We start from the raw sequence: 22,788 nt of genomic DNA on the forward strand, positions 1-22,788 counted from the left end.
TAGATGTTATTTTGCTTATTTGCCACTTGATGTTGTCATCCTCTGACATAGTTCAATAGCAAATTATATGATTTTATCTCTCTTCAGGCTTGTAGGAAGCTAAAACCCCAACTCCCCAGCCCTCTTGGTCTCTGACTGATACTTTGGTTAAAATAGAAACTAATGCTTTGCAATAATTACAGAATTATTATGAACTATAATTGCAGAACACTTACAAAGAAGATGCATCTGTGGACTCTTTATGGTTCATATATCCTAACCATAGAATTCTGGACAGGGTTAGGTTGCAAGGAACCTTAAGCTCACCCAGTTCCAACCCCTGCCACAGGCAGGGACACCTTCCACTAGAGCAGCTTGCTCCAAGCCCCTGTGGCCAACCTGGCCTTGAACACTGCCAGGGATGGGGCAGCCACAGCTTCTCTGGGCACCCCGTGCCAGTGCCTCAGCACCCTCACAGCATTTTATTTCCTTGATATATGTTGGATGTTGATGCTTCACAAGTCAGCATGCAGTACTCTTTCATAGAAATATTTTCATTAAGGCTGTAAAACTTGCTGACAATTTTTCCTTTAAGGAGACCAGTATGATTGAAAAGAGTCCTTCCAGACAGACTGATGATTGCCAGTGCAGGAGGAGTATAAGTACTCATACTACGTACTTAAGAGTAGTTGTTTTTTTTTTTCTTGGTTCTCTTGGTGTTTTCCTGGTTTTCTTGCTTTATAGCCCTACGGCAATAGAGCCAACACCTTCTGAAATAAGAGAAGCTATAAAATGAGAAGCAAACCAGGATTCCCTCCCTTACTTTTCACAGATAAATGTTTTTTTTTCCTTAAGCTCTGATTACAGTTTCCAGCAGGATTGTTGCTTGCATCTTTATCCCTCCTTGTAGGTATTAATGAGGAAATTATGTCTATAAGTATTTTTATATTTCTAACAATGTCTCAGACACTCCTTTTTGTCCATGAGCCAAGACCCTAAGATAAGATCTTAAAAATATTTTGATATCGATTCCATTATAATCTTTGTAAATTAAGAATCTAAAGTTCATCAAGAATGTTGGTCATTCTGGCCATCAGTTTTTGTACTGTAAATGTATGTTTATTAGTATTTGTCATACTAATACTGTATCTGCAAGGAAGGCAGCTTTTAGTCAGCATATGTGAATTAGAAACGCATAAGCACTTAATAAAGCATGGATGTACTTGGGCTTAGAATTCTGTCAAACTCGTATTTTGGGGACTTTGTGAATAACTTGTTATTCATTAAGTTCATAAATTCATTAGTTTATTAATATTCATTCATAAACCTAATTATACAGCCCACTTCCCTCAGCTAGGAGGAAATATCCATATTTCATTTTAAGCTATTGATTATGTGCTGTGTTTCTTCAGGTGCTGTAAACTTAGTTCAGTTGCTGTAAGATTAGTGAAAGTCTGAGCTTCCCGGTTTCATAAGCAAGATAATACAAGTGTGACAGACAAGTCATTTGTATGGTTAGGCAAAGTAGTTCATTATTGTTTTTCATGTTAAATATATCTCATATATACATATTTTATAACCTCTAGGGTTAATACTGCTTTTATAGAAACTGAGAAATCAGTAGAATTCTAACAGAGCATTTGCAAGTTCTGTTATATTTTAGTGGATAAGTGGTTTTAAAGAAAATATGTCTGAGGCAGGACAAAATTCCCATGGTATTTTTATTCAGTAGTTGTCTTTCTGTGCCGATTTATGAGCAATTGAGGACTAGGAACAAGAGGAAATAAAACCAAACTCACAGAAGCCTGTGTAAGTAACTGCAGTTTCAGCCGGTAAAATCCCAGTTACAGCCAGTACTTATTTGCTTTCTCGATAAGAACAACCCGATTTTGCAAGCCTGTGCATGGGAACACCTTTAGGCACACGAATAGCGCTGCACATGAGCTCAGCAAGCGTCTACAAGGCCAATCTCTCAGTAACACCCCCAGCGGCAAGATTCTAGCCGCAAAACCACGACGTTTATCAACACCCCCAGCGTTTGCAGTTTGAGGAGGAACGATGTGTCCTTATCACATGTCCGAGGACCCCAGTTCTCTGGGTGGAGAGGTAGGAGGGAGGCTCTTGCAGAGGAAGGGGCTGGCCCTGCCTGGCCCGCCTCCTTTCCCGTTGCCCTTCCCTGCGGGAGCGGTGTCTGGTGTGAACGGCGTTGTTGTAGCTGCGGGGTGCTGCCCTTAAACTAACCCAGAGAGAGCTCAAAGTGCGGGGACTGTAGGTGTTTCGAAAGCTAGGTGTGCCTAATAGAGTGTCTATAGTAGCTGTGAAGCTTTTAAAGCACCTTTAGAGCTGCCTTGTATGCACGCAGTCCTGAATTGCTTTAGGGAAAATTCTTAAGCCTGCTTGCCTTAATGAGTAAAAGGTAAGCTCTGGCTCATTTTAGCTGGAAACCACCCAGCCATGTTCCACTTGTATATTGTTTGGTTTTTTTAATGTTATGTGAATATTGCTTGCTTATTTTGCTTCTTCATCAATGTGTGTAGGGGATAGCTATGTAGTAGCTGTGACAGTTGTATTTACTTATCATTATAGATCAGTCTGTAACTTTCAGTTCTTTATAGAGTTTAAAGTTTGCAGGGTTGCAGCCTTAAAGATTCTGTGCAGAGCAGGTGCCCAATGGAAAGTTAAATAATTAACTGAACAGGGCAAAATCCTTGCCTCTTGTTCATTCTGGTTGGGATATATGGAAAAAAGACAAAATTACCATGTTCCTTTGTAAGATTGCTCATGCTTCTAAAAGTAAAACATGTCTCTGGTAGGGAGTGAATGTGTAACAAGCTTTAAAATTAAGCTGCAATCTTGTACCAACTTCTGCCTTCAGGAAGAAGTTACTAAAAGCTGTGGTTGGGTTTTGTGGTGCTTTTATTATTTCTATAGTTTTTTGACTTTTTTTTCTTAACTGCACCAGAAGATAATTAAAATAATTATTTAATATGAAACTGCCTGAGCTCTGTGGAAGTAGATGTCTGCCAAAGCAAAGGAAGATGCAGGGTCGCTGCTTCATTCCAGCTCATGCACTTCAGCTGATGTGTAGGGTCTCATGGGCTGAGCTTGGGGAACAGTGTAAAACCTGTGCTTGAGGTAAAGAACACTCTTAGAAATTTTAGTTTCTTTTTTGGTGTGTGTACTGTTTCTTCTTTCAGACAAACTTCCTGTGATCCTGGATTTGATAAAGGTTAATGCTGTTAGATGCAAGTCAGATAGGAGAGGTTCCAATGTAATGTAGGTTGTCTTCCTATTAGAAAGCCAGTGGCAGTTTTACTCGGGCTTGCTCACTCTAACAGAAGGACTGGCTGTGAGGTAAATACCTACACTTGAGCTGTTATAAAACCTGATTTTGGAACAGGCAAGCCTTGAAGTTCTCTTTGGATGTTTCCTGAGTAGAAAGACCAAGAGGCTGAGGTGTGTATGTTTTGTCATCTTGGGGGATATGGGAGTGTGTTTGTTTTTGAAAAGTAATAAGTTATTGTGAATGTGAATACTACTTGTTTTCTGCTCTTGCTCAATCCAACTGTTGTGATTATGACCACATTTAAATGAGCAGAAGCTAACCCAAGCTCTTCCTCTGAAGTTGAAGGGGAGGTGACTCTTGAACAGCAAGGCAGCTCACTTTTGCTTTGTAAGAGTGTATTTCTGAAGAGACATGGCACAATTCTGTTAATACACCTTATTCTCCTTTAGATGGCTTTTTACTTTTCTGCTTGCCCTCTTGACTGATGGTGGGTCCAAGAAAGCTTCTGGCCATTACAGTTTTTGGTGATTTGAATTGGCAGTATGTTTGCCTTTTCCCTCCTCTCATCTCTTCCTCTCTGAAACTAGCTTTAGATTTCATACTCTGCAGCTAAGGTCTGTGATTTCTGTGAGGAGGTTCTGAGTTTGTGTGAACATTGTGCTCTTGAAGAATTAGGCTACCAGGGCTGAGACCTGCAGGGACTGAAGGAGTGTTTTCATCACAGGAGGGAGTAACTAGCTGCTCTCCTCTCCTCTTCTGTTAATTAGAGGGTTGTATTGTAAATGATTTTAAGTATACAGTTCTCTCTTTCCCTCCCTGCACCCCAAGAGAGGCATGTTTGAAACCCTGTTAGGATTACATGTGATGATGGAGTTTGTTAGAACAAACTTGTTTTGAAGTTTTCTTTTCTGCCAGTGGGTGTGAGTTTTGTATTATATTGAAGATTAAAGTAGGGAGGGTGAGGAGGGGAATAACAAATTTACAGTCATGTGTCAAACTAATGAGTATTGAAGTATTTTTCCATTCCAAATCAAGGTATGGAACAGCAGTTTGAATAACTGCCTGATACTGTGAAACAGTGTGGTGTGCCCTGGTAGCTCTATCTATAGGATATGGAAAGGACGACTGCATCCGATACTGTCTCTAGTTGTATATAACATTGAAAACTCTGTTTATAGTACAAGACTAAAATCACAATCTATGTGATTGTGTTCTGACTATGGAGTATGCTCTGTAGCACATCTTACGACTTCAGGACATTTAGTGCTGCATGCTACTCTGGTGCAGCTGGCACGCAGGCAGAATAGAGGAAGGAGATGATGGGTACTCTCAGGTCCTTGGTTAACATAAGCATTTCAGTGAAGTCCATTTATATTGGATCAAAGTGCAGAAATCCTTAAACTCCCTGTTGTTCTTCGAGGCAGTTCAAACCATAGTAAGTTAACAAAAATATTGGAGAGCTGCCAGCTGAAAACTGCTTTGGGAATTAGCTTTTATATTTAACATTGTTATCCTTCAGTCCTGAAGTCAGTGATTCCTCTTCCTCTCTAGTACAGGCAACTGGACTGTCTGCTAATTCATAGGCTGTCACCAATGAGTTGTATTTTAAAGGGTTATAAATAAGCCACTACAGCCAAAGCTGCTTAATACAACTTGCAAGCAAAATCTGTCAAGAGGGACAAACCTACAACTTATCATAAGTTCTAGTGGAAACACACAGTGTTTTCAAATGCTGTAGGTAATGGCAGGCTGTTCCACAGCTTACACACCTCAAAACCGGAGTTAACATAGATTCTCATTCTGAATCTTAGCTTTAATGGGAATACTTGGTGATTTAAGGTTCTGTTGCAGTTTGTCATGTTCTTATCTAGAAAAGATGATCTTGCACAGGTCTGCTGATTCATCATGACATTAATCAAACCCCTTTTTGTTCCGGGTTGTACTTCTGGGTGTAGTTGTGAGATTTAGTTGTGTTCTCTGCTTTTCCTACAAAGGTGAATATCAGAAAACAGTGGCATATTCTGCAGTTTAGTGTATGTTCATTTTATTACAAACCTGGATTCTTTTACCTCTGTGTGTAATTCTTAGAATGTTAAAGCTACTTGCTCCTCTAATTCTCAGTAACTGTTCTGCATTGTGGTATCGTATATATAACGTACGTGCTAAATGTCTCAAAACGCAGTCATTCCTGATCACACCACTTGGAGTGAAGTTATGTTATCACGGCTATAGAACTCCAAAGAGAAAAGAGGAAACCATATAATCTTACAGAAGGAGGTGACTGTTTTACATAGGAGTGATTTGCTGCTTGCCAGTGGCTGCCTTTGTGGTGTGTGTTTTTGTTTTCTTGGGGTCTTTTCTTGGTTGGGTTTTTGTTTCTTTTTGTCTGTTTAGCAAAGCAGATGCTCTATTGGCTGAGGATGAATATAAATGCTCTTCAGGCCGAGTACAAAGATACCTTTTGTCCCTTCTCAGAATTGCTTGTTGCTGGTTCATTAGTTTAACTGAAAACCACTTCTTTAAGTGTCTTTTCAAATAATGTTCATTTCTGAAGTCCTAATGCTATCTGCTCAGCATTCTAGACTCACTGTTTCCTTCTGGCCAGCCTGTCACATTCACGAGGCATCGCATACTGTTTCATGCTCCTGTGACAGGTCCTTTCTTAGAGCTAAAGGAGACATATTAACCTGCTATATGAGGAAGTTCTGCACATCTCTTGGATTTCCCCTCTTCTTTCCTTCCTGTGTGTTCTGGTTTTGTCCTTGTTTTCCTTGCTTGTTGTGGTTGGTTTGAGGGTTGTTTTGAAGAGGTCTTGCCTGAAGGCTGAGGGTTTGTGTGCATGTTGTGAAAGTGGTAAGGAGACACAGTGAGATCCTAGGGGCAGCAGATGAGTGGATGCAAACTTCTATTTTTGACTGTTCCAAACAACAATTTTAAATATGAAGTTCTACTGTGTTATAAAAGGGTTTCAATGTGGTATTTGAGTTAAAGTCCAGAGCTCTTCAATCTGGAAGTAAGGAATAATTTCTTAAAGCTTGACATTGTCTAGCATGTTGGCTTATTGTACTGCTTTGTTTCCAGTAACACTTCAGGAGATGTTTTCTTAAAAATACAAAATGAATCTTTAATCACAGAGTGATTGGTGTTATAGGGGGCTTCTCATCTTCCCTCTGTCTCTTTTGCTTTGTAAGTGGAGAACAGAGAGCGCCACGACATATTTCCATATTAAGCAAGGAAAGACTTCCCAAAGCAACTGAATATGTGTTGTTTGAGGAAGGCTAAATTTGAATCTGGAAATTACTATTCTTTACAGGATGTAGCCCTCATTGTTGGAGGTACATAGAGAAGATGGCTCTGATATAGTTAACCCTATTTAAAAAACAAATGTTTCTAAATTCCTCTTCAATACAGTAGTTCCAGATTTTGGCCTTTTTCATTCTTTTCATCTCTGCTTCTTCCTTCTCTTCTGCCATTTTTTGTCAGTTGAGTCTGCCAAAGAGTGTTTCTTGTTTCCTTTCAAATCCCTACCCCATCCTCTGCTACTTAAACTAGAGCACCAACCTACACTCTTCTTCTTGCCTCTGCAGTATGCAGCCTCATCTCTTCTGGCCGCATCTGGGTTTGAAGATTTCACTGGGAGATGTAAAAGCTGTTTTAATTCCACCATTGTACTGAACCACAGTTTTTAGCTCTCTGTTGGCTTCCTGAACAAATCATGTTGATGGAGCCTTGTGGCAGTTTGGGGAAGTATTTGTGCTAGAAGGAAAGGCTTATTTTAACTAGCAGTTAATGATATTATCATGATGTTATCTTGAGTATTTGGGTGGAGGAGTTGAGGTTGGAGCGTGGTTTGTTGTTTGTTTTTTTTTTTTAGTTCCTGAAATGTGACTGTTCAATCCCTCCTCCCCTCTGATTCTCTTCTGTTTACTGATGTAAAGTTGCTGAGGAACTATTTTGTTGAAGGACAAATTTAGCATTGCCCTGGGTATTGTGGGGTTTTAGCACTGAATGTAGGAGAAGTTTGGAAAAGTTAATATTGATGACTCTTGGACAGTGTGTAAGACTAATGACATGCGTTGTCTTCATCTGTCTGCCTTTTAGGTGTCAACAGTTCAGTCTGGAACACCTCTGTGCCTTTCTTATCTTCATGTCCATGTGTGCTCTGTCAGTAAACTTTGTAACTTGATACTTCTTATCCCTTGGTGCAAAATGGGCCTGGCTCTTCCAGAAGGCAGACATACTTGCCTTGTATATATTCCACTAGAGCTGATAACCTGCTTCTTGTACCTAAGGATGGAGAGGAAGTTTATCTCTGCTCTTCTGGCCTTCTGGATATGCAAACACTTCTTGTTGTTGGTTAAGGTGTTCTGTGAACAATACAACTGTAAACCTTGCATGGTGCTGACTAACAAAATAATTACCACAGTTCTATAGGAAACGGTATTGTGGCAGGGCAAAATATTGTATGATGGATGCTGGGGTTAGTGTTCATATAACTGTTTTAAGCTCTTTGGTCCTACTACCCCACATGTTTTTCATGCATACTGCTCCCTTATTCGGAGTGTTACAAGCAATGGTATTTTTTGTCTAATTGTCTGGAGGGCCACTATCCAAAAGAAAGAAAAGTCTTGTGCATGCCTGTAGCAAATGTACCCATCTGTATAGAATCAGTGGGGTTGGAAAAGACCTTTATTTAAGCTCATCCAGTCCAAGCGCTCCCAGCACTGCCAAGGCCACCACTAACCCATGGCACTGAGGCCTCGTCTCCACGGTGTGTGAACACTTGCAGGGACAGTGACTCCAGCCCTGCCCTGGGCAGCCTGTTCCAACGCCTGAGCACCCTGTGGGGAAGGAATTGTTCCTCAGCTCCATCTAAACCTGCCCTGGTGCAGCTTGAGGCCGTTTCCTCTTGTCCCATCCCTTGTTCCTTGGGAGCAGAGCCCAGCCCCTCCTGGCTCCATCCTCCTGTCAGGCAGTTGTAGGGAGCGATAAGGTCCCCCCTGAGCCTTCTCTTCTCCAGACTGAACCCCCCAGGTCCCTCAGCTGTTCCCCATCACACTTGGCTCCAGGCCCTGCACCAGCTCCATTGCCCTTCTCTGGCCCTGTTCCAGTACCTCAGTGTCTCTTTGTCTAAGTTTTTATACCAAATTCCCACTCTTGCACGTGTAAAATGTACTTCTGGTGTTGACAGCTTTAGTTTCCCTGCAGAAAGAGGAACTTGTTATCCGGGAATTATTTGTCATATATGACGATTAGACATGAGTTGTGGAAACAAAGGGCAGTCTATCATGATGTGTAATTTGGAACTATGATTAATAAAAGAGTGGGCTTGATATCAGCTGTGTAGTTCCTCAGTACTTTGGACATTTATACAGCAATGAAACATTTTAAGATCCATCCGTTCTGTGCAGATATTCAAGGGACTTGGATTATTTTTTGCTTTGAGAGGGAAGAATGGGAGAGGTATAAGCAAAGGAAATTTGAGAAGTTGTGTCAGAATGCATTGAGAGAAATAATTCACCCAGTGGATGGAGGGACCCATCTACTACCTGTACCCTTGATGGCCTGAAACATCCTATCTGTGGGCATCGCTGCAAAGTCTGGCAGTTATCAGAAACACATTAATGTGCAGCTGGGGATGGTGTCTTCTCATGCATGCTTTTTAAAACTTATTTTTAAATTGTAGTGTTCAACTGACTCATTTGAAGGTGAGCAGTGACCTGTAATGTACGTGTGTATTGTATTTAATTGCCTCTAACTCTTTACTTTCTGTAGATGGAGCTGCCTGGCCTTGCTTTTGCTCTTTGGATGCTTATTTGTTTCTATGCATCTGTGGGTGGCTATCCAAATGGAAAAGTTAGAGAAGCCTGCACCAGCATGATACCCTGTCATGGTACCTCTCCACAACTGTCACCTGAGCACACCATTACAGTGAATGGGACTGAATTTAAACCAGGGGACAGCATAGAAGGTATGTGTCAGTTACAGTTGAATAGTTTAACGGACTGTTTCATTGTGTAGCTTGTCTTTACTCAGTTATACTAGATCTGTCTAAGCAGTTGAATCTTGCTTAGGTGATCCATTCAACAGTCATTCAACGCTTGTACTTGTTCAATAGCTTGCTTCTGGTGGTTGAAATATTTCATTCTTTCTCTGGAGAATATTTCTGGTTAATTTTTCTTCGGGTTTCAGTTCATCTGTCTGGACCAGTTTTTGAAGGCTTCTTCATCCAAGCCCGGGATGCAGAGCACCTGGAGAGCCCTGCACTTGGTTCTTTTATGTTAGCTGACCGAAGAGTGTCTCAGCTCCTGACATGTGGCCGTACCAAGGTATGGTTTAATGTCTTGAAGTGGGACATCAGGCACTGAGGTGTTTGTACCAGACCCTGTGCAGTCTTCTTTGAGTTCAGTGACATCCAATTAATGCATTAATCAGTGCTGTTAAGCCATGGAGGTGTCTGGGTTGTGCCCTTTGTGCTCCAAGGACTTAGTTCAGTGCTATGTCTGATCTGTTTATCTTGTGCAAATAACTGTCTGATCCCAAGTCTACTTTTGGGGCTTGTCCTCTAGGATACTAGTTCTGTTCTCTGTACAGTCATTGCACTGTCCCTTTATGCTCTTACTATCAAAACCATGGAACATTATCTTACTGTCAAAAAAATTTAGTGTTATCACACCATTACAGCATAAATGCTGCAGGGTCTCTCATCACAGAATCATAGAATGGTTTGGGTTGGAAAGGGCCTTAAGATCGTCTAGTTCCAGCCCCCTGCCATGGGCAGGGGCACCTGTCACTAGACCAGGTTGCTCCAAGTCCCATCCAGCCTGGCCTTGAACACTGCCACTGAAGTCTTCTGTATTGAAAGACCTTTAGTTGTTCCTTTTAGCCTCACAGTTTATTAGTATGTATAAGTTTCAGTGGCAGACTTAAACTGACTCAGGAGAAGCTGGTTGCAGTGGCTCTATGCAGTGTAACAGTGCAGTGTCAGTTTAGGATTTAGTTATAGCCTGCGATAACTGTGTTATCTGAAATCTCCTTCCTGCATATCCACTTTGTGTGTCTTGATATGTGTGTGTTTTCAGAATTCAGCTGTCAGTCACACAAGTAAAGCAAAAAAGAAGCACATCAAAGTTTATTGGATTGCTCCTGGCGATGCACCAAAACGGGTACAGTTTCTGTAAGTAAATGTAGTGTTAGTTCTAGCTGATTAAAATGCAAGTAAGTAAACCTGTGCCATTGTTGCGTCAAGTATTGGCCAGTAACTAAGTATCCTTGGACTGATGGCTTGAAAAGTGGACGCATCTTGCTTCCTGCAGAGTCTGCATTAATGCAGAGATTTGTGCTTTAGGGAATACTTGGAAAGGATTATTTTAATTTTCGTGGGGAGAGCAGAAAGGGATTTGGAGACCCATTTCTTTACTATTTCTACTTAACTGCTCATTTCTCATGTCTGTAGCACACAGCGTTAAGATTTTTTTTTCTGTGCTGGTGCTTAATGAAATGGTATGTACACCGTCCTACTAGGTTTCGGGGAACTAATGGATAAAAGCTATACAACTCTCTCCGAGACTGAAACATTCATGTGTGTGGCAGAGATCACTTATATCTGACAGAGCATGCTGTCGTATATTTTAGTATTATTTTTCCACTGAGATTTCAGATATTTTCCTACCTTAATCCTTAATATGGTAGAGGCCTGCCTAAAGATGGAGGTTTTACAATAAGTTGTACAAACTATAGCTTTTCCTTTTTCCCTTTTTTTTTTTTCTCTAAGTAACAACCAGTTGTTGATGTACACTATGAGCGTGTGTGTGGTTTGTTTTTAAGAGCCACAGTTGTGAAGAAATACAAGACTTTCTGGGTGAAGATTCCTGGTCCCATTGTTTCTCAGCCTAGTGCACTGTCCCCAACAACACCTTTGCATACAATATCAGAGGCTATATCAACTTCACACCCTGTTTCCTACTTATCAAAGCCAGTAAGTAATTATAAACCTAAATAATGCTATTTTTAATGCTTGTGATGAATGTTTAATGTTTGTTTTATGAAACCACTTTGATAAATCCCATTGACAGAAAGGGAGAGGTGATGGATGAGTAACAGGTATCAGAGACTAAGGACATAGACAGCTCTTCTCTTGTGTTAGCGGAGTAGCCTGAACTTGTGTAGGTTAGATGCCATGCCACACAAGGCTCAGAAGGCTGATAGAGCACTTAGAGCTTAATGGTCAGAAAATCCTGTTCATACCTGGGGGGAGAAATGGGAAAGAGGCTTAGTCTGGTTTTGACTAGTAACTTCCTATTTAGTAACTGCAGGCTCAGAAACTTCCTTCTGTGAGTTTAGCTGTGTTACTCGCTTCTGATACGGATTTCCGTTACAGATTCTTGACTGAATTGAGCAAGCATCACTGTTTGATCCAGAATAAATGTGACTTTTAATCCATATGTTTTCTTCTTGTGTATCAGTGGAGTTCCTACTTTAAAAAGGAAACAAAAAGCTGGTCTTCCCTTTGTTTCTCCCTCATCTGCAGCTGCTGTTACCTCTTTAAAAACTAAACTGAAGGAAATTTCCCTTTCTTTTCTTGAGTCAAAGTACAGCTTGGAACCCACCAGTGTTTCACCTAATAGTACTGGGGTAATTTTAGGGGGGGTTAAGAGATTGGTATGTAGACGTAGATGGCATTTTATTGCTATTCCTCATATGCTTTCTTCTAGAATGGTGTAAAAAGGGAAGAAGAAGAGGGGAAACTCTCATTGCTTATGACTTGTTTGTTTAATTATCTAGTTTAATGCATCCGGTTGTGGAAGGACCAAGTTCTGCATTAGGAACCCTTCAAACTGTGATCCTGAAAGTGCTTCCTGTTTTTTTCTATCCTTCCAACAAGAGAGGAGCTCAGTATTTATTGAAATGAGTGGTCCAAGTGAAGGATATTTAGCATTTGCATTGTCCCATGACCAGTGGATGGTGAGTATCCTGTTCTGCTTTAGTTGCTTTTTGTGGTTTCAGTAAAGTTGGAATGGTACTTTAGCAAAACATGCATATAGAAAACTGAAATGCTGCTAGACACAAGAGTGACTTCTCTTTCATAGTGCTGAAGTGCAGGTTGCCTCTTTTGGATGGATGTTCAGTTGTAGCTATCTGAAGTAGAATCTCCCTGTGGAGATCTGTCTTGGCAGAATCCAACCTGTATGACTGCACCATAGCTAACTGGGATTCCTGGTTGGGTCAGTGTTTCTTTGTAACCTTGCCAAAACCCCTTACCTGTCAGAAGCTGAGTTGCTATGCTTTCTGAAACCCATTTGCATTTCAGCACTGTTTGTACAGGAGAGATTCCATTCAGTCTTAAACAGTGTTTAGAGATCCTTTTTTATATTTGGTGTTGAAGTCAAGGGATTATGCTTTTGACAAATGCATAGTCCATAAACCAACTGTTGCACAAAGAAGATACTGTTTATATTCATGCCCCTAGTGCAGGAACACTTGGTTCTTAGCTGTAAAGGCAAAACTTTTAACTGAAGAGAGTTTTTTAAAGTCACATCAGTGTCCACCTCTGCCTTGTCTGCTTAATTTAGTGAACTATAAATAATTAAAGTTTTGATAATATGGTTGTTACCCTGGTGTGTGTGGGGAATAAGAGTCTGTATCGTAATGTGCCTGTGTCATCTGTTTGACTTAATATGATTCTTCTTTAAAACTGAAGTGTTTGAAAGCTGGAAGTAGTGGCTTGACAGCTAGAGAAATGTGTCTTGGGTCTTGTTGCATATGTTAAAGAGTTATTTGAGACTGCCAGTAGTTGTTTTTATTGGACTATAAATACCTTTCTCCTTTAATCTCTCCAGGGTGATGATGATGCATATCTGTGTGTTGGTGAGGACCATGGCATTCACACCATCGCTGCCTATTTGAAGGGGAGAAGTCCTCCTGTTTTGGATTCAGAGGTACATTTGGAAACAATTGAGACACTTTCACCAATGTAGGTTTGAAGTAATGAATGATGGGCTGCTGCTTTGTGCTTTTATCTTGTACAGCAGCTATTTATAGTAAAGTGGATCCATAATTCTTTAAGGTGGGATTGGTTGGGCACTTGTTTCCTAGGAAATGTTACCTTTCGAAGTAAAAATAGGTGTGTGTGGGCTTACTCTACTGAGGAACTTTGTGCCTTATTCCTCTGTCCCTTTGCTAAGACTGTAGTTGCAGTTGGTGGTAATTAAGTCCAACACTTATGTTGCTGTTTTGACCTACTGACATACCTTCTGAGTAGGTATGCAAGAGATTTTTACACACACCCCTCCACCGCAATCATTAGTGTTCTTTCTTGGTGCCTTGCTTGTCTTTTGGTTGCTTTTTGAGTCACTTACTCTGACATTCTGAAAAGACCGGGTATTGAATGTCTCCTGTTTCACAGAATGCCCTTGAGGATGTGTCATGGAGGCTTGCAGGTGGTCTTCTTCAATGTTCTTTCAGAAGAAGTATTTGTCTCCCTGCTCACAAAGGGAGGTTCAATCTGAATGCCAGTTACTACATCTTTCTGGCAGATGGAGAAGCTAGTGAAGGTAAATTTGTCTTAGGTATGCTTGCCTCTCTTTGAACAGCTATACATGAGTTAGTAACCCTTATGTAAGGTGTGGTGTAGCTGAGAGTTAGTATCTGAAGTAAGGTTTCAAAGTTTGAGGCACTTAGTCCAGTCATCTTTACTGGATCATGGGTTTGCTTTTGGAAGTTACATTAAACTTATATATATATATATGTTATCTGTCCACTTGATGGCTTCTTGAGCGCTGGCCACATACTGTTAAAATGGAGATTAGCATCTAAAATGGGGACAGCATCAAAGGGAATTATTCTTCATGTACCTGTAGTGGAGAAAGCTGTTAGCTATAGAGGGGTGAGCTGGTTCTTGTGCATTAAATGTGCAAGACAGCTCAGATGACATCTTCGATTCTTACTGTTTTGTGTGTCAGAAATGTAGCTTGTATGATTATGCTCAGTGGTAACAACAGGACTTGCATTCATAAATAAAGAGTGGGCATGTTTACAAGTGCAGTGGCTTTCATCAGCCATAAATAAACCACTTTATGCTACTACTTAGGTGGAGTAATACACAAACATCATCATCAGCCTCTGATCACCAACGAAATGTACAACGTCACAGGAAGGCCTCAGGATATTGGAGGTTCCCGGTCTCCACGACTTATCAAGGCTCATGGTAAGATGCAACTTCTAGTTTTGTCTTCCAGTTCCAGACTTGCTGAGGCTGGAGAGTTGTTTTCCTCATTATTGCAGAGTAGGTATTTCCTTGTTTTTATGAGACTCATGTTTATCTATACTGTTGGCTGGCAAGATGTGAGGCTGTGAAGACAAAGTTATTAATAGTCTTTCTTTTCAAGAACAGCACTATAAGATTCTTACGGCCCAGGAAAATGAACTTGTATTTGCCTTTTCTCTTAAATTTATAATCTTAGCATCACAGGATCTTTAGCGTTGGCAGGGCCCTCTGGAGATCATGTGGTCTAACACCCTGCCAATGCAAGACCACCCAGAGCAGGGCACACAGAAACATGTCCAGGCAGGTTTGGAATGGCTCCAGAGAGAGAGACTCCACAACCCCCCTGGTCAGCCTGTGCCAGGGCTCTGACACCCCCCGTAAAGAAGTTCTTCCTCATGTTGAGGTGATATTTGGTGTTAGTTTATAGCCATTGCTCCTTGTCCTGTCACTGGGCACCACTGGGAAGAGTCTGGCACCATCCTCCTGGCACCCTCCTTCGAGCTATTGATCTACGTTGATGAGATCCGCTCTCAGTCAGTCTTCTCTAGGCTAAACTGGCCCAGCTCCCAACTCCTCAGTCTCTCCTCATCAGAGAGATTTCTGTTTACCTTTTTCTCTTTGGTTTATTTTTTCCTAGTTACATTATTGGCTTAATTCATTTGAAATGAAAAACCCCTCAACTGACTGTCCAGAGCCGTCGAAGTTAATGAGAATATTTTGTGTCACAGTACTGGACTTTAAAGCAGACCCATGGGAGAACTGTCACTCATTGCTTGTCAAACAAACTGTAAGATCGTTTGAAAACATTCATTCCCTGATGTCCAAGTTGGTGACAGAACAGGCATCTCTCATCACTATGTACTGACCGTACTGGTGCATACGAAACATGCAATAGCCAGAGCTGCTCTGTTGTGCTGTGTGGGCATAATTTGGTTATCTTCCCTATGGATGTTTCTTCCCTTTAGCAAGATAACTGCTACAAAGCTGTAGTCCGAACCAGGTGATTAAAACTTATTACTTGTAAATTCTCACCATATACGTACAGACTAAACTGTTACACAGTCTTTACAGCTAATTTACTCACCTTTCCCTTGTTTTCCATTTTCAGGAGCACTGATGTTCATTGCTTGGATTACCACAGTTAGTATTGGTGTCATTGTTGCACGATTCTTCAAACCTGTCTGGTCTCATTCATTTCTGTTTGGAAAGGAGATGTGGTTTCAGGTGGGCAAAACCTCCTCCTATCTCTTGCTGTATTTTCTAGCTGTATTTTAAGCAGAACTATAAACCTAGTGGATCCAAGAAATAAATGATTAAACTTGATGTGATTTTTATCTTTTTCTAATCCTACAAAATGGAACAATTACAAAGAAGAAGTTCACCTACTTTACTAATTAAAAGCAAAGTCTACAGAGGCCACTAAGAACATCTTTAACTGTAGATGTTAAGCGTACTTTAATGGTATATTAAGAAAGCTGTAAAGTTTCTAAAAGCTAACTTAACTTTTCTAGGTGCATCGTATGCTTATGTTGACCACAGTCATGCTCACAAGCATTTCTTTTGTGTTACCTTTTATATACCGAGGAGGTTGGAGCCAAGTAAGTGTGTGCTTTTGTTTTGTTTGTTAACTCAAATTTAAAGGGTGGACCAAATGAATGAGAAAGAGGTTCACTGATGACTGACGTTACTTGAATTTGGGAGGGGAGAGAGAATGGGATGGCTAACTAACTAACATGGCAAACCTGCTGGGAGTAAGTGTTGTGATGGACTTTATGGCTTGATGTAGCTCTATCCAGTGATTAAGCTTGGTCTGGAAAACTTGATAGAGATTGTGTACCTGTTGCTGGCATCTGTACAATATTTTGTGTGAGGTGATATCAGAAATTGGAAAGCATAGAGAGTATCTGAGTTAAAGGTGAGAGAATGTGGACACAGGTATGAGCTAGAGCTAGTGAAACTGAATACAGTGGTTAGGGTTAAGGTCAGAATGGACAGGGTGAGAGGAGAGATGAGTGGTGGGAGGAATGATGAGATAGGGTTCTCCTGAAGGCACAGGGTTGAGGATCAAGTGCTTGGAGCATAGCTTCTACAGTCATCTTGCTCTCTGCTCTTCAAATGGTAGAAGTTCTCAATACACAACAGTGGAGAAACCCTGGGACAAATGGTAGAACTTCTCAATACACAAAACAGTGGGACAAAGCCAGTGTCTCATGCTGCCAAGGAGTACAATCTCTATCCTGGTGCAGGACACCTTGCTGTGTTCTACACCTCTACCAGTTTAAACACTGTGCTGCTCCACCACTGTAACTTACTAATACTAGCATAAATAAAATGATCAACTTTTTGGTGTGTTCTATATATCTTTATATGGATATGTTATTAAAGACAAGTGTCCTGTGTTTAGCAAGCAGGTTTTCACCCCTATCTCGGCTGTACCGTGATGGCACTGGCAATATTTCAACCGCTTATGGCAGGTTTCAGACCATCTCGTCATGCAGCAAGGTACTCACAACTAGCTCTTTAAGTTACAGCCATAGAAATTAAATGTGCTTGTTTCGTTAAACATCATTTTTACATTGAAAAGATGTCTTTAAAGTCTTTTTACCCCTGCCCCAGCTATGTAATCAATAAACTGCTTTTCATTGCGTTGTAGGAGGCAATTGTTTAACTGGTTTCACTGGAGTACTGGTACAGCAGCTAGAATACTAGCTGGTGAGTAGGAGTAATACTTGTAACTACTTTTTAAGTGATTTAAAGGAATTTTGTTCATTGCCTGGACTGTTGCTCATGTAAAATCCCTACGGACAACCATTCGAGGCATCTCTGAAGATTCCTTTTCTTGCTAGCCGTCTTCTGTGTGAGTTTGAAGTGGCCATCAGGTACAGCTTTAGGGAGAAGTGACTGTAAAACCAAAGAGATTCCAAAAGACTCTGATATCTCTGTAATGAGGACCTGCTCTTGAGTGATTTCTTTTTGCCTTGGAAAACTTGGGGATAGTGTCCTTACAGAAATGTAGTTTAACATTATGTAATGGGAGAAGGGAAACTTGCAGGACCGGAAGCTGAGCTTAATTCTGTTAATAGTGACAAGTTTCCGCAGGTAGTTTAAGCACAAATGTTGTGGTGACTGTAGTCTTGGTAGAGTCATGAATGCTAGTGTTTGTTTAACTGTAATGTGATAGGGCACTGAGCAGGATGAAAAGTATCTTTGCTTTCTCCTTTCCTCCCTGCCTTCCCCCTCACTGCCAGAAAAATAAAAGCTTTTAGATACATGAGTGACATGGATTCCTTTAACATCATTACCCAAGCAGTTTCAGGCAGTTTGTGGGAAATCTGTTGCCAAAGGTGTTGAGAACACAGCATGTTTAGTGTCTCTACCTTGTTTTTACTGCCTAGTGGTGACTATGTTCTTGGGAATGAACCTAACAGCACTTGATCTGCCTGACCCTTGGGACACCTACACAATGATTGCTTTTGTAACTTGGCATGTCGGCATTGAGGTTCTCCTGGAAATACACAGCTACTGTCTCATACGTAAAGGTAAAAACCAAGTGAAACTCCTGGTGTTATCTTGGGTGCTGAGGATTGATTGAATTTCAGATGTTCTTTGGCCTCTAACATGGAAGCTGGAAGGGCATAACCTCAAGTTATGGTGGCATATCTTCTGTATAAACAGATATGGGAGTAAACCAGGTTTCATGACCAAAGTGTTCCAGAAAAGTTAGTTTTGTTCCATTTTAAATAGCAGCCTCTTATTTCTCAAACCACAGCTGATAGGGGCAGACTGAAATGCATAAGTATTTTCCAAGAGTCTATTACTGTTTGCCATGGTTTTGATCCCAGGTGAGTAGCTAAAGTCCAGGTTAGGTCATGCAAATGTGGTTTGTGTTTTATTGTGACAAACTGCTGGTATGAATAGCTCTATTGCATGAGCAAAATTATCAGAAACCTGAGCACAAATGCTTGCAATTTTGAGTGAGCAAGGGAATGAAGGTGAAAACCTGACCCCAATAAACCAGTCTCATGAAGAGACTGAAAGTAACTTCATTGGGAATTCTTAGCTTCAGTGGCTGGTGTCACTAAGAGGAGGTAACTATGCACATGTAAATACCCTGTGTCTTGAACAGGGATGAGACATCTGCAGAACTGAAGAGCATGATTAGTTAAGAGGCTGCGTAAGGTGCCAGGTAGAGGAGGAGTGATTATAAAAGATGTGAATTTAAGTTCAACTGCAGTAATTACTTCCTAGAAATAGAGAAATGAACCTGAAATGTTTGAACATTTGTTTGAAGGTTCTCATGTTGCCTAATAGAAAATACTTCTTAATGAAATCTAGTTGTGTTCAATTGAAAAGGAAAAGGGTTTAGAGCAAACAAGTATCTTGTTCAGCTCAAAACTTGGTGTTTTGATGATTCACTCTAGCAGAAGAGGCAAAATGTTTTGCCATTTCTATGTCCAGAAGTTACTTTTTGTAGGTCAGCTCCAGAACGATTTTTCACCTGTGCTGTGAGCATGATGTTGCAGGTCATGAAATGTCAAGTGAGACTTCAAAAGTGCTTTTCAAATTTGATGCTTTATAAGACTTAAGTTACTTAGTCACAGGATCAAGACTTCTGCAGTAGAAAAATGAGCTCCCTCCTTCCTCTGAAGAGCAAACTTTGTTTTTCTTCCCACTAACAGTTGAAGTGATAGAGTACGACAGAGTGCAGATACTGCAGTCACTCACATCCGCAGAAGCAGAGGTGAGTCACAATTTTGTAAATAACTACTACAAAATGGGATTTTTTTTTTTGTTGAAAACTATAAAAAGACTGACGCTTCTGTGTTCTGGGTTTCCCTTCTCTTGCAGGGTCGTCTGTTTAAACAGATTGTGTTAACCATCTATGTCTGTGGAAATATAGTATTCCTCATTGCCTTTCTGGCAGCAATCAACCAAATCTGAAAGAAATCATTAGAATTTTGTGATGAAATCTTGTGCAGTTGAATTTAAACCTGCAAGGAATGCTTTCTGTTATAACTTCTCCCTCAACATCTCCTTGAAGATGCAATTGAAGAGTAACAGCATGTGTGTCATGCTCAGTGTCAGGAAGAACTTGAATTCCAATCTATAGAAGGACGCTGCAGTCCTACAAAGCTGGGTTCTGATGGGACTTTTAATGGGAGGCTTTGCCTGAGTAAGGAATGAAGTCTCTGTTTTTTAAGTGCAGTAACTGAACTTGATTGAAGCTTGTAGGTTAAGACAACTGAGAAGATGCTGAAAATGCTGTTTTGATACAGTTCCCTAAACCTTTTGTGAATATCATTGGGAAAACTGAAAAGATTGATCTGAACTCTGTCATAACTGTTCACTTTACTGTGTACTAATGGCATGTGATGTGGAGGCTTCCTGCTCATGACAGTATTGTGCATTAAAAAACAAACCAACCAAACCACCAGCTTACTGGAAAACTCTCAAATGCAGACGATGCATGAACTAAATGCTGTTGTCTGTCTTTGCAGTAAAATGCAAAGAACATTCTCTCTGCTCTAAGAGCAGCACACTTACACAAGCATATGAGTTTGGGAACTTTAGTCCTTTAGTAGAAGCACCATTTGCCTCATTCAAGATACTGTTTGTCCCATCCTCTCAGTGATTCCAAACCATAAAGAGAAAACGTGCCTGCAGTTTACATGCATCAAACCCAGTTGTGCTTACCCAAAACTCAAACAGTATTAGGCTTCTTCAGGCTAGGGCTGCTAAGCTACCTGGGAATGAAGGTATTGGAATATTGGACAGAACAGTGAGACCTGGAGTAGCATAGCAACATCTCTCTATTACCTGGTGGCCAGCTCTTAAAATATTCATTCTTTGTTTACTAAACTTTTTATTTCTGTCTTCCTCCATCTCCCCACATCCACAGTGTAGCCTGCTGCAGGAATGAGTCCTACTCAGAAAGCTACAAGTTGTTTTGTAGTAGGTGATCTTTTTGGCTGCTTAAGTAACTAGCTGGTTTAACCGTGAGGGCATTTATAGAGCTGGGACTGATCTGTTGGCAGCAGACTGCAGGTGAGTGTGAGTTGAATCGTCTCCCTTCCTCCCGGAAGCTGGCTGTGTGCAGCTTGGGAAAGGGGGATTATGAAGAAACATAGCAAACCCCAGGCTGAAGGACAAAAAGTATATGGCTAATTGTGTGGTTTGTGTCTTCTTTTAATTTGCAGGGAACTCTGATCTCAAAATCTGGGAATCACAGGCCCATCCTGTGCTCAAGTTTGGGGGGACTTTTGTTTTTGTGTACTATGAGTTTATAGATGAAAATCTCTCAAACAAGCGTGATTCATAGCTTTTTAATTAAAGGCAATGCTGGATTCTTTGTGTAATACAATACCTGTGCTGCGTGTTGTTTTCATTTGCGTGTGACAATGAGTGTGGGGTTTTTAAAGCATGAATGTAAATATCTTAAAGTTTTTGTCCCTTTCAGTAACGTGAAAAAAACTGTCAAATAGAAACTAGGAAAGAATAATCCTGCCTAGCAGCAAAGTGGATTGTCTGTTTTCTTTAGAGATGTTTTATAAATTAAAGCTATCTAAATACTTCCTGGAAAAACTTGTATTGAAACTGAATGTTCAAGTAGTTTTGCCTTGTAATGCAGAGTTTATCTTCCTCAGGAAGACAAAAAATTCCCTTTACCACATCTAATTCAGCTTTAAAGTTCGCAAAATGGGCAGTTGCTCTGAATAACTTGTTCCTTCCCAGGGCTAGCAATACTGTGTGGTGTTGCAACTAATTTGATGGGAAGACTTGTGTAATGTCTGTTCACAGCACCAGCACTGCCCTCCTCCTGCATGACTACCAAGAGGAAGCAGAGTGTCAGCATATTCTAGTGACTCCCAGACTTTCTGCTATACTCCTTTGGATAAACAAAAAAAAAAGGAAGAAGTCTATGGAAGTGTTTGATATCAGCAGGAACAGGGTGACAGGCTGTTTGGTTCTAGAGATGCTGGTGGCTGCTGTATTTTACTCCATTTTCTCCAATGATAATGTATAAAAGAAATTCCAGTGCCTTGCTTATAAAAGAATCCCGCTGAAGTCAAGAAAATTTCTTCACAAGAAGAGCTGAGAAGGTTTCGGTGTTCTCTCACTCTCACCTTAAACTTGTGATGACAAATCAACATTAGCATGTTTCTCTTTGGGTTCCTCTAGCCAGGCAAACACTCCCAGTCAAGTACAAACTTGCGCTCAGGCTCACAAGTGGTTTACAGTTTTGACTGAGTTGTTAGATGCAGCCTCCAAATACTGGCCATCTAAGCTTGACTTAACTACAAATGATGTTTCTTGCATGTGTTTTGAGTGAAAACTGATGTAAATAGCTCTATTTCAATGGAATTCACTGCTACTTTGACTGACTTAAAATGGTATGTTGCAAGCTGACATGAGGGCTGCAGAAGGACATAAGGTGTGCTTTGTTTCTCCTCCTTACACTGAAATCTACATTGTTCCCTGTTTTTGTCAAAACCCATGGGATAGAGGCTTCATTTTCAGTGTAGTAATGCCTGCGTTTTTGCTTCAGCCAGGTTTAGGACGCCTGGGAGCGATTGCCTGCCTGTTTTCCATCACTGTCTGTGACACTGTGTGGCGCTCTTGGTCAGATAACAGCGTCGGTATTCTGGTTGCTTTCTTTAATCTGGCAGGGAGAGATTGAGACACGTAAAGGATGTCTGAAACAGGAGGTGTTCCTGCATGAACTAGTTGGGAAAATTCCGAAGCTTTATTAAGAAACTCAGTCTTTAAATTCAAGCCGGTTCATACAGGTAGATATGATGAAATGGGTGTTTGCTTGATCTCTATGCTTCAGCTTTTGTTTGAGCAGCGTGTCTTCCTTTGTGATGTGTGTAAACTCTGCTCTAAGTGAATACATCCCTTTCCAAAAAGCTAAGACGAATGCCAGTCATTAAGGAAAAACTGCAGGGTTCTGCACTTCAGTACAGAAGTTAACATCTTGGTGAATTTTACACCTTTGGTGCAGGCTGAAGTACAAAAGGCTCCAAGTGAATAGAAGGACGGTTAACAGGAATGATCTGCCAGTAATTCTGAGGAATTCTTTGCTTACATCAGTCTGGTTACAGGGGTATGTGTGAAGGGCAGTGCTGTTGCAATCACTTACCTGAGGAAGTGGCAATGCAGAATGGGCACAGGAAAAATGCCTCCGAACACCTGCTACCATCAGTTTTTGTTATACCTGAGGTAATTCAACTACTCTATAGCTTCTGGTCATCTTTGT

The 22,788-nt window shown here is 40.8% G+C and overlaps 1 protein-coding gene across 20 annotated transcripts in view; it reads left to right on the plus strand.

Annotated features, from left to right (window-relative positions):
* Window positions 1–2,326: 2,326 nt before the first annotated feature.
* LOC130595449 (ferric-chelate reductase 1-like) overlaps window positions 2,327–22,788 on the plus strand; it is a 60,630-nt gene continuing 40,168 nt past the window's right edge. For 4 of the 20 annotated variants that reach the window (XR_008971326.1, XR_008971327.1, XM_057402249.1 and 1 more), the window contains exons 1-15: window positions 2,328–2,395; window positions 3,177–3,435; window positions 9,041–9,236; window positions 9,458–9,594; window positions 10,348–10,442; window positions 11,093–11,243; window positions 12,050–12,229; window positions 13,105–13,203; window positions 13,671–13,818; window positions 14,355–14,471; window positions 15,640–15,755; window positions 16,043–16,129; window positions 16,936–17,033; window positions 17,185–17,243; window positions 17,927–18,070. Coding sequence is in view for 15 of the 20 variants with exons in the window: in XM_057402249.1 (XP_057258232.1) it covers window positions 9,041–9,236; window positions 9,458–9,594; window positions 10,348–10,442; window positions 11,093–11,243; window positions 12,050–12,229; window positions 13,105–13,203; window positions 13,671–13,818; window positions 14,355–14,471; window positions 15,640–15,755; window positions 16,043–16,129; window positions 16,936–17,033; window positions 17,185–17,243; window positions 17,927–18,070 (1,627 nt within the window). In the remaining 5 variants the exon portion in view is untranslated. Of the gene's footprint in view, window positions 2,396–3,176; window positions 3,436–5,082; window positions 5,299–7,398; window positions 7,622–9,040; window positions 9,237–9,457; window positions 9,595–10,347; window positions 10,443–11,092; window positions 11,244–12,049; window positions 12,230–13,104; window positions 13,204–13,670; window positions 13,819–14,354; window positions 14,472–15,639; window positions 15,756–16,042; window positions 16,130–16,935; window positions 17,034–17,184; window positions 17,244–17,926; window positions 18,105–19,054; window positions 19,273–19,379; window positions 19,991–20,728; window positions 20,895–22,788 lie in introns of those variants that run through there. The other 16 variants (XR_008971334.1, XM_057402294.1, XR_008971325.1 and 13 more) reach the window with 15 other exon arrangements.

Source organism: Pezoporus wallicus, unplaced genomic scaffold (assembly GCF_028554395.1).
Source record: "Pezoporus wallicus isolate ANWC-B61680 ecotype Strahan unplaced genomic scaffold, APGP_CSIRO_Pwel_v1 contig_3489, whole genome shotgun sequence".
Lineage (NCBI taxonomy): Eukaryota > Metazoa > Chordata > Aves > Psittaciformes > Psittacidae > Pezoporus > Pezoporus wallicus.